Below are 12,276 nucleotides of genomic sequence, written 5' to 3' on the forward strand. Positions count from 1 at the left end.
TGCACACACAGTGCGATTTCAACTGATTTAAATGTTTTTTAAAATCAAATTAACTAATTATTGTATTTTGTTATTTATATAACAAACATTCCAAGCTTGTTAAGCATTTACTAGTCCAAATATGGCATGTTTCCACTATTTGCATTAGCTTGCATGTTTCAATGCGTGACTTTTATTTTGAAGGTGAACCACAAATTCCAAAATTGAGGCTAATTGTTATTGTGGCTAGCTTCACATAGGTGGTGCAAATGCAGGCAAAAGCTATCGAGCAACGCTGACATTGATCAACCAATGGTGTGTTAGATACCACCCACAGACGTTTGATTGACACACCCTCATTATCATATTAGAGGAAGAAATACAGAAATAAATAAATGAATATATATGAATAAAATGAATTAAAGTTAGAATAATTAGATAATACATAGATAAATAATTAAATATAGATATGTAGAGAAAATGCATTAATTTTAGTCAGTAGTTTTGTGTTAACTTGCTCATTTATTAAATTATGTGTGAATTTATTTATTCATTTATTTATCAATTTATATGTGCATTTATTTATTTATTTGTAATTTTGGCAGGTTTGGTCCTCCATACCGCTCAAATCTGTTTTGTCTTGTTGTCTGTTGAGTTACTGAGACGTGTCTTATCTCCACCTCATAATGCGCATGCGTGATCCAATCTGAGCCTTGCAAAAAGCTGTTAGATTCAGAACTCGACCGTCGTGTGCGGGACTCTGTTTCCACAATGTTGTCCTTGTCCAAGTGAAACGAAAAATACTTTTTGGAGTCTTCCTCAAGGGGAGAAAATGCTTGCACGTTTCCTTGGTAACTGATCTCGACGAACAACAGATTTCAACCTGTGGATAGTGCATGTCGCGCGTCAGGAGATTACAGTGGGAGGCCGGTCCTCCAGCCGTAGGGATCCGGGACGCGCTCCTCTCTAGACGGCTGTGTACTTGATTTTTTTCCCGGCGTCGGTCTGTGGCGCGCTGTGTGGTCCAGTGTCTCGTTTATGAATGGCCCTGACATGGAGGAAATTCCGTTTCAGAAAGTCAAAACCCGGCGGAAGAAAAGCCACTGTCCACCCGGTGTCCCTCTGACTACCATCGCATGCGAGGATGAGTTCGACTGCAAGGAGCTGGAGTGTCTGTTCCAGAACTACAACCTAAAGTTGGAGCAGACGTCCACTCTCAAAGCCCTGGCGGTGCTCATCGTCATGGCATCGACGCTGGCCGTGGTGGAGTTGCTGTCCGGCCCCAATCTGACCATCTCCAAGGGGTCCCATCCGGTCCACTGTATCGTCTTCGTGTCCCTCTTCATTGTCACCAATGTCAAGTACCTTCAGGTGACCCAGCTCCAGCAGATCGTCAACCTGACCTTGCTCTTCGGCTTCACCTTCTCGTTCCTCTGCTGTCCCTTCTCCCTCGGCGCGGTGGGGCTGGAGCCCCCGACCAACCCGGAGCAGGGCATGTGGCAGCTCATGCTGGTTACATTCGTTGCCTACTCGCTACTGCCCGTGCGGACTCTGTTAGCAGTAATGTTTGGAATAATGATTGCCATCTCCCATATAATTGTGACAGCCACCTCCGTGACAGTCGAGACGCAGAAATTATGGAGAACGGTAAGTAGTGGGTGCATGTAGGCTATACATAGTTAACCACCAGGCTAGGCTATTCGAAGCATGGCTAATGGTGATTTTATGAAGAACAGACAAGGGAAAAGCGAGAGGAAGCAATGAGTTTGTCAAAATGAAGTTCAGCACCATCAAGTGGACAGCGACCGGCGGGGCTCACCGACTGGCGCGCGCTTCATACAAAGTCTGAGCGCTGCTTGTGCGTCTGCTTTGCATATGAAAGACATACAATGTGAAAATTCTAAAATGAAATATGTTTCGGTTTTATATCTGTAATAGCCTACTAGGCTATAGTAGAAAGTGCAAAGCTGTGTGAGATGAAGTGCGGAGAGGTGCTCAGTAGCTCAATCTAATCACGGACTTCAATGACTTGTGGCTGATCGTGATCACCACTACAGACAGGACAGCACGGCCTGGAATTTAGGTTTACTAGTGTTTTAACGATTTATCTTTCCTACAATGGCCGAAGATATAACATGCTTTTCCCAAAACACCACGCAGAGAGAAATGTCGCTAAGTGCGTTGTTGGAGCATGTGTCAATTGATAAAATCGAAAGAAAGGGAGCGCTGCTCTCATATCAGCTTTCTCCAATCAAATCTTACCTTAACATTAACATTATTTCACAATACTGACGACGGATCAGCACCTATTACCAGCTACGGCTGCAAATATTGAGGCGGCTTATTCACACTAGGCACACTGGTTGAATCAACGTTGTTTCCACGTAATTTCAATGGAATAACGTTGAACCAACGTGGAATATACGTTGAATTGACATCTGTGCCCAGCACTAAATCATAGATTTTAGGCTACACATCATATAATGTATTGAAACAAGTTACAGACAGTAACCTACAAGTATCAAAATAGAACTTAATTGATTGAACTTGAAATGTATTTCAATATGATTGAAATAGGCCTATAGCCTACTGTTTAGGCTATAGTTTAATGCAGTCATCTCGGTTTTCATTTGAAGTATATTTTTATACTTCGCTTGTTTGTATCAATTGCAAAGACATTGGCAACTTTGTATTTGTAGTCAACTTTGTTCTGAAGTTATCAGCGGTCACAGAGAGATGGATAAACCATGTGATTCTATGTTTAGCGGCGATCTTTCTGTGTATAAAGTTACGGGGGAGGGCAACTAACGACGCGCTTGGCTGGCTGTTCAACGAGTGGTTTGAGGCAGGCCTTAGATTACTAGTCTTTTCATGTGCAACGTTAATAACGATGGTTTTGGGAAACAGCTCAGAGATTTAACGATGCTCCTACGAAGGAAGGTTCTATCGATTAACTTAGGCTTAAGATGCTTTTGGGAAACCGGGCCCAGGTCTGGTCAGTCAAAGCATTAGCCGGCTTTCCATGTTGACATTGCTTCTGATGTATGCTAATAGTTTCATGTTACTGAGGTAGCGGGGACATACAAATAGGCAATAGAGCTGCGTCTGTCTCACACCATTGACTTCAAAATTGCCTGTGTGATTGATTTGACTTGGGTACGTGATTTGCGTGGCGAAATTATTGACACCCTTGATAAAGATGAGCAATAATGACTGTAGGCCTATAAAATATATAATACAAATACTAAGCTATAAAATAAATAATTCAAATACTAAGCTACAGTATATTGTATGCAGAAAAATAGGGAAATTATATTATTTATAATTCTGTAAGGTATTTTTTTTTTTTTTTATACGTTTGCAAACATTTCTAAAAACCTGTTTTCGCTTTGTCATTATGGGGTATTGTGTGTAGTTTGACTAAGGAACATTTTTATTTAATCCATTTTAGAATAAGGCTGTAAGGTAACACAATTAGGAAAAAGGGAAGGGGTCTGAATACTTTCCGAATGCACTGTATGTCTAATAATATGACCCAACCTCATATCATCCTCACACTGCCAACACAGTTGAACAAAACAAACAGGACCACACAGAGAGAGCAGACAGACTGTGCTCAGACAGGATTCACATACATAGGGAATATCTGGTCCATTTAGGCTGAAAAGTCCTTGATGCAGAACCCAAGTAGGCCGACAGTTAATAAAAGGTCAAGCAAAGCCAGATAAGTTATTTCAGGACAGAAATACCAAAAATGTCTTGACAGTCTCAACAAGTTGTCTCTATCGCTCTTGGTCTCAGCTCTAGTTTGCTTTATTTCTTTAGCATGTGGCATATAATATCTTGCTCCTGTAGCCTATACGTGGGCCAGAAGGACGGTGTGTGAAGGACAGTGCTAGCAGTTGCAGAGTACAGCCTAGGAAGGGAAAGCTAATCCATTAAGCTTGGAGATTAGCTCAGTGGTATGACCGTAAAGGACCTGTGTTTCAACCTACCAACAACCACCAAACAAGCCTATAGGCCCCATTCCCTTCAGGGTCACAGTGAGGCTATGTGTGTTGTAAACAAACCAATAAACCTCAGTCAGAGAGAGAAGGACGTAGAAGGACACTTTCCCCTCTCCTGATTAGCCACTACAGCATTGCTAAATTCTGTTAGAAGAGTCCACCGATACACCAATCATGTTTGATCATGATATTTGAGTCTCGTCATCTGCATCGCAGTCTCATGAGACCATGGATTTCTTGTACCTTATGACAGTTGCTAGTCATGTTGACAGTATCAGCTTGTCCTCATCAAATACAACCACACACCCTACAGTACAGTACTGTACAGTAAAGTACTGTGCTGTATAACTAATTAACTTATTGGCTGCTGTTGTCCGTATAGTGTTGTCTAAATGAGCTGCTTTTTCTTACCAGTCTATCAATGACCTATACTGAACAAAAATATAAACGCAACAATTTCAAAGATTTTTCTGAGTTACAGTTCATAAGAAAAGCAGTCAATTGAAATTAATTAATTAGGCCCTAATCAATGGATTTCACGACTGGGCTGGGGAGCAGCAATGGGTAGGCCTGGGAGGGCATAGACCCACCCACTTGGGAGCCAGGTCCACCCACTGGGGAGCCAGGCCCAGCCAATCAGAATGAGTTTTTCCCCCACAAAAGGGCATTATTACAGACAGAAATACTCCTAAGCACCCCCCTCCCCCTCCTCAGACGGTTCCGCAGGTGAAGAAGCCGGATGTGGAGGTCCTGGGCTGGCGTGGTTACACGTGGTTTGCAGTTGTGAGGCCAGTTGGATGTACTGCCAAATTTTCTAAAACAACGTTGGAGGCAGCTTATGGTCGACACATTAACATTAAATTATCTGGCAACAGCTCTGTTGGAAATTCTTGCAGGCAGCATGCCAATTGCACGTTCCCTCAAAACTTGAGACATCTGTGGCATTGTGTTGTGTGACAAAACTGCACATTTTAGAGTAGCCTTTTATTGTCCCCAGCACAAGGTGCACCTGTGTAATGATCATGCTGTTTAATCATCTTCTTGATATGCCACACCTGTCAGGTGGATGGATTATCTTGGCAAATGAGAAATGCTCACTAACAGGGACGTAAACAAATTTGTGCACAACATTTGACATAAATTAATATTTTTGTGCATATGGAAAATTTCTGGGATATTTTATTTCAGCTCATGAAAAATCGGACCAACACTTTACATGTTGCGTTTATATTTCTGTTCAGTATATATTACGGTAGACCTTGTAAACACCAGTGGCGAATCACCAATCAGGGTCTGTAGAATAAATGACTCCTTGTTGAGTATTGCTCCTGGTGAGGAAGGCAGGCTGACATTATACAGTGTATGTTTGTGTGTATGCTCGTGCATGGGTGTGGGCGTATGTGCATGTGTGTGTGTGTGTGTGTGTTTGGGTTGTAAAGGTCACTTCTCCAGGCCCAGTCATGCTCAGCCACATGGAAAATACTCAGTTCACACATCAGGCTCTGTTTATCTGTTGTTCTCTCCTACCTGACCTACACTCAGCTGGAAGCACAGCCCACCTACGTTTACCCCTCTGTGATGTTTCTCAAACGCACACACACACACACACACTGATTGATTGCTTCCAAATGTGTGATGACAAGACAAAGCATATACTTAATTTTTGGCTTCAAATTAATGGTTGTGAATGTACAGTACATCTATTTTCTCTTCCTCTATCTATACTATGCATCAGTCCATCAGCGTGTAATGTGTTTAGGCCAGGTGGGTGGTTTCTGATACAATTACATTTACATTTACGTCATTTAGCAGACGCTCTTATCCAGAGCGACTTACAAATTGGTGCATTCACCCTATAGCCAGTGGGATAACCACTTCACAATTTATTTTTTTATTTTTATTTTTTTAAATATTTTTTATATTTTTTATATTTTTTACTTTATGCATTAAAGGGGCAATCAGCAGTTCAAAGAATAACAAAGCGGCGCACCCAGCTACTGATTTGGTAAATAGCTGAGGGATGGGACTGGAAAATGTAACCACAATATAATTCATAGACAGAGGACTGCAAGGACTGACCATCCATGAGATATACAATTATACTTTTAACCATGTTTTGAGGCTATACAGTGTTTGTTTTAAATTGCATTGTTTAAATCTATATTTCAGATTGTCATCATAATGGCCTTTTAACACTCGGAGTGCCGGAATTCCATAACTACTAGAATGGCCATGACAGTCATTTTGACCGTTAATATTTAAATTGTGTAAATATTCCATAATAAATAGCTAAACTAATTCATTTTTTAAAATGTTCAAATAGCTAATGGCCCATCCAAACCACACCTAAACTACAGTATATTGAAACTAATTTCACATATATAATAATAGATGTGGTCTAAAGACAAGATTAAATAGACAATAGTCTGATGGGTGATAACATTATCAATTGCCAAATTGAGAATACAGAGACTGATGACCTGCGCAGTGTGCATTGACAGCGTCCATTGACAAAGAAGGGAACGGAGCTTACCATAAAACGCTTTTTCAAATCATCCTACAGAGGTCCATGCAGGCAATATGTTTTGATTGCTATACCCTATCGGAAAGAGCAGATTCTAAGGTTTCCAAATTCACCTAGTTTTGCCAAACAACTCTCAAAATAGCACAGAATATGCTATATATAACTTTGTCCTAGTCTAACCACGGCTCCACTCTTCCTCATGTGAGTACTGGTGACAATCAGCAATAGCCTTTTGGGAAAAAAATATTTTCTATTTTATTCTGTTATATTCCTTTATATTCTTACTGTAAAATATATGTGCTGACTGTGGCTGGGCAGGGAAATGAATATAAGCGTGTTATGTCTGCTAAATTAACAAGTTGATTTCATTGGCATGGAACAGCCATATAGCCTTGGCTAATAAGCACACATACAGAAAACTCAAAACATGCTATTCTGTTCTTTTGAAATAAATTGTCTTCGTATCATGTTTTATATGACCTTCCTAAACTAAATATTAATGATTTCTCTGTGAATGTAAAATACACATATTTTGGAAAAGTCAAGGACAGGTCGGTTCAAGGTTTTTATTGAAAGGAAGTTATTGAAATTACAAAATTGAAAACAGTCAGGTTGACGTCTTGGCGGCTCTGACCTTCTCGTTCTAGAAAATAAATATCCCAGTGTTTCCCCTAGGATTTTGGAAAAAAACTGCATCATGTATTTGGTATTTAAGACAGTCTTAACTTGCGAGCGTAGTCCTATGTAGCTCAGTTGGTGAGAGTATGGCACTAGCAATACTAAGGTCACATGTTCAATTTCTGCAGGGATCCTATGTCACTTTGGATAAAAGCGTATGAAGCATATGCTAAGTGCCATAATGTTGTGTTGTTTGTGCTTGCAGCTGGTGGCCAACATGGTGCTGTTTACCAGTGTGAACCTCTCTGGATTGTTTGTGCGCATCCTGACTGAGCGAGCACAGAGGAAGGCTTTCCTACAGGCACGCAACTGCATCGAGGAGAGGCTACGCATGGAGGATGAGAATGAGAAACAGGTATAAACACACACACACACACACACACACACAAACACACATACACAAACACACAATAACAGAAGGCATAAGGTTAAAATCATGTGCATGATGGCTCCTTTATGCATGGCTCCTTTCTTTCTCTCATATTCTTTTTTTAAACACACTTGGTGACTCATTCACACAGTTTTTCAATTCCGTTTATTCCACCAGCTTTTGTCTCTCACTTTTCTTATCTGCACCACCCCCAACACTCTCTCCTCTCATATTCTCAAGTCTGATTGACTTTTAAGTATAACTCTCTTTCCTTCTCCTCGCTCTGTCCTTTTCTCTCTCTCTCTCTCACCCACCCACCCACCCACCCACACAGGAGCGGCTTCTGATGAGTTTGTTGCCCAGGAACGTGGCGATGGAGATGAAAGAAGACTTCCTGAAGCCTCCTGAAAGGATCTTCCACAAGATCTACATCCAACGCCACGACAACGTCAGGTAGGACACCCACCCAAACTCCCAACCCAGCGTCATGGCTAGAAACTTGGCATTGGTTAGCTCCAATTATAATTTTAACGGAGTGGCTGCGTTTTCGAATTCTCTGGAAGCCTCTTGCCGATAGCTTAAAATATGATGGTTCTGCGCATGTGCAGGATTCTCTATTTTACGCACAGTGTCTTCTCTACTCGTTCGGCTACCCAGATAACAGGCTATGTTGGCGAATGGTACTTGTTTAATGAAGTTAGATCAAAGCTGAATCAATGTCTGCAAGATCACATTATGATAGTATTCTACATAACTAGTGTTTGGCGTATTACTTGAAAAATGTGATTACAGTGATTAAAGTAACCAGTAACGTTATTTCAATTTACATAATATGTACATAAACATTTCAATTTACATTAGCAACGGAAAGTCGTGTGCCGAGAGAGTGTTCAGGGGCTTGGCAAAGGAGATTCTTGCTCTGCAGCTGAAATGTACCGTATACAGACCCCTTGATTTTTTCCAAAAAATTTACATTACAGCCTTATTCTAAAATGGATTAAAAAAAGATACATCTTCTCATCAATCTACACATAATACCCCATAATGACAAAGCAAAAACAGGTTTTTAGATAAAAAAAATACTGAAATATGTAATTTACATAAGTATTCAGACCCTTTACTCAGTACTTTGTTGAAGCACCATTGGCAGCGATTACAGCCTTGAGTCTTCTTGGGTATGATGCTACAAGCTTGGCACACCTGTATTTGGGGAGTTTCTCCCATTCTTCTCTGCAGATCCTCTCAAGCTCTGTCAGGTTGGATGGGGAGCGTTGCTGCACAGCTATTTTCAGGTCTCTCCAGAGATGTTTGATCGGGTTCAAGTCCGGGCTCTGGCTGGGTCACTCAAGGACATTCAGAGACTTGTCCTGAAGCCACTCCTGCATTTTCTTAGCTGTGTGCTTAGGGTCGTTGTCCTGTTGGAAGGTTAACCTTCGCCCCAGTCTGAGGTCCTGAGCGCTCTGGAGCAGGTTTTCATCAAGGATTTCTCTGTAGTTTGCTCCATTAATCTTTCCCTCGATCCTCACAAGTCTCCCAGTGTCTGCCGCTGAAAAACATCCCCACAGCATGATGCTGCCACCACCATGCTTCACTGTAGGGATGGTGCCAGCTTTCCTCCAGACGTGACGCTTGGCATTCAGGCGATAGAGTTCAATCTTGGTTTCATCAGACCAGAGAATGTTGTTTCTCATGGTCTGAGAGTCCTTAAGGTGCCTTTAGGCAAACTCCAAGCGGGCTGTCATGTGCCTTTTACTGAGGAGTGGCATCCGTCTGGCCACTCTACCATAAAGGCCTGATTGGTGGAGTGCTGCAGAGATGGTTGTTTCCCACGGGGGGCCAGTATGAAAATGTATGCACTCACTAACTGTAAGTCGCTCTGGATAAGAGCGTCTGCTAAATGACTAAAATGTCAAATGTAATGATCAATGGAAACCGGATGCACTTGAGCTCAATGTGAGTCTCATAGCAAAGGGTCTGAATACTTATGTAAACAAGATATTTCAGTTTTTTATTTTTAATACATTTGCAAAAATGTCTAAACTTGTTTTCGCTTTGTCATTATGAGGTATTGTGTGTAGATTGATAAGGATTATTATTTGTTTTAATCAATTTTAGAATAAGGCTGTAACATAACAAAATGTGGAAAAAGGGAAGGGGTCTGAATACTTTCCGAATGCACTGTATATCCCAGTATAACCACTAGCCAGTAGGGATGCTTTTATTAACAAACTATTAAACTATGCCAGCAACTTTTCATCTTAACCCTATTACACTCTTTAATAATGCAACCAAACCACTCTTGAATAATGCAACAATTCACAAGCATGTGCAGACAATTTAAGGGTTTATTTTCTTGTCCGTACACTCTAGCGCCGGGAAGGCAAAGGTGTTCCCATGTTGAACCATTTCATGTGTCTGAAGGTAGAACTCTGCCTACCTGGCAGGCCCAGAGAGCAAATCAAGTGCACCTATAGGCCTACCACTGGCCAATCAGATAGCTCAGATCACCGTGTCTGTACAGTTTCCTCGAGCCATAGATTGTAAAAGAAAGACTCGAACGCATGGCATAGTTGATGCTGTGAGATTTCAAAACTTTTACAACCATGACTAGAGAGAGACTCAATGAATATATCAGAGCTGCTGTTTTTATAATGAAGTTCATGTTTAAGTTGTTATTCAGCACTGTCAACACTTTGTTCAACACTTCTATAAGCCATACAATGCGCGTTCTCCCTACTTCCACTCACACTACAACCAGCACTGCAGCTACAATGAATGAGTATAGCAAAGTGTTTCAATAAGCTTGCGTTGTTATTATTAGCGGCTTGTGTCTTTAATATAGAGGAATATTTAACTTTCTCTGGTCATAGGAGTAACAACATGAATTGGTGCATGAGGCAGAAATAATGCAGTGTGACTTGAGTTTCGCCATCAGTTGGAAGACTGTGTCCCCTTTTATCAGCGGAGGGAGGGAGAGAGGAGGAATGGTGAGTCGGGTGAGAGGCAGCCTCACCGCTGGCCCCTCCCTCCCGTCAGACTAACCATCAGATGCAGGCCATCAGTCCAGTAAAAAAAAAGCTAATTATTATGCTCACTCAGTTTTGCCTCACAAGTAATACAACAAATGATCTATTACCAGTGTGATCATATACTCTACCTACATTTTTAAAATATAATTTCAAAATGGTCTGAGAAGAACAACATTGTCAGGGCAATTCAAGCATAGCTAATATACATTGAAAATGAATTAGGCCTATAGCCTACTGCACAAACCTCATTGCTACATAACTGTTTTTAATTGGTTAATGTTGCATAGGCTTACGTTTTTTAAGTCATGTTTAAAAAAAAATCTGAGCGGTGGATCTCAGCTTGCATTTTGATTCAGAAAATGATCTTGATTCAGAAAATATTGTTGACCACTGATGTAGGGTGTCCACCTACTCTGCCCAGAGTGGTTGAAAACGCAGTTTGGTGATGAAATGTAACTTCCTTATGTTATAAAATACACTTTACCAAGACAAATATGATTCTTCATGTTCTGAATTGCTCAGTGGGGTCTTTCTCTAACTTATCATTAACATTATATCCCAAAAGTCAGATTTCCTAACCTAATACATCCGGTAATAGGCACAGAGCTCTGTTGACAGAGCGGTGCTGCTTTCTCACAGTAACTTTTGAGGATTTTACATGTTGTGGTGGTCGTCTGCAAACTTGTATCTGCGGGTCGCATGACACGAACTGAATTAAATGTAAAAGGCTTTGAAAATAAAAAGCTTGTGGTAAACTCAGTTCTCTTTTGACATTTTACAGAGATTGGCTTGTTTTTGTGTGAAATCTTCGAAAAAGAACAGGAATTTCACATTAATATGAAAAGCATATACTAAAATATGAAAATACTGCATGTGATGTCTCAAAATCAATATCTAGCTTACCTCTATATTGTTTTATGTCCTCTAGATTCAAGAAGAAATATGACATATTCTCGCACAGCATCCAGCCTAGCTGATGCAATGCTTTTTAATTTTACCCATGGTCAAAAGATGCATTTTTGATTGGACACCCTATAACATGCTTCATCAAGTAACGCTAGCCTATCAAAAATGAACGATTCCCTCTCGTACGAATATAAAAGTACAGTAGGCCTACCTTATAACGTTTTAAAATCAATATCATGGTAAAAGCAAATTACGATTTAAAAGGTGGGTAATTCACTGGGGAGTTGAGATCAGCTTTTTTACATTGCTCAGTGCAGCCAGTCAAGCACTGATTACCTTTTTTCTATTTTTTTTTGCTACGGTGACAATTTCAAAATGTAATAGCCTGTTACTGCAATTTCAGGTAAAAACTTGATAAACAAGTCGCAAATATAAGGAAAATGTCTATACATTTCAGCTTCTTCAAAAATATTGCTCTGCTGTTATGTTTTAATTTTAATTTTGTATTAGTGTTGGACTCAACGAGACTATTCTGTTTACACTGGCTTACGTGGAGGGGGCAACTGTCGTGCGAGTGTCGTGCGCTACATCCGGAGGTATCGGTCGAGATGTGACAAGTTCGAAAGTTTAGCCGAGGGTATTTTCTCTTAATCTCTACGCAATCTATCATAGTGAGAATAGGCTCTCAGTTTCCTCTACAATAGAGCTTTAAACTAGAGTTAAAAGAGCCTCATATGACTAGCAATCCTCTATACCATTACCAGTCGATTTATAGTTGGGATG

At 40.6% G+C, this 12,276-nt stretch overlaps 1 protein-coding gene across 1 annotated transcript in view; it reads left to right on the top strand.

Moving 5' to 3' along the window:
• Positions 1-639: 639 nt before the first annotated feature.
• The window catches only part of LOC121581006 (adenylate cyclase type 1), a 79,905-nt gene continuing 68,268 nt past the window's right edge, over positions 640-12,276 (top strand). The window contains exons 1-3 of the mRNA XM_045224802.1: positions 640-1,626; positions 7,394-7,543; positions 7,893-8,011. Of these exons, the coding sequence (XP_045080737.1) occupies positions 1,018-1,626; positions 7,394-7,543; positions 7,893-8,011 (878 nt within the window). The 5' untranslated portion in view covers positions 640-1,017. The remainder of the gene's footprint in view (positions 1,627-7,393; positions 7,544-7,892; positions 8,012-12,276) is intronic.

Source organism: Coregonus clupeaformis, chromosome 14, assembly GCF_020615455.1.
Source record: "Coregonus clupeaformis isolate EN_2021a chromosome 14, ASM2061545v1, whole genome shotgun sequence".
Lineage (NCBI taxonomy): Eukaryota > Metazoa > Chordata > Actinopteri > Salmoniformes > Salmonidae > Coregonus > Coregonus clupeaformis.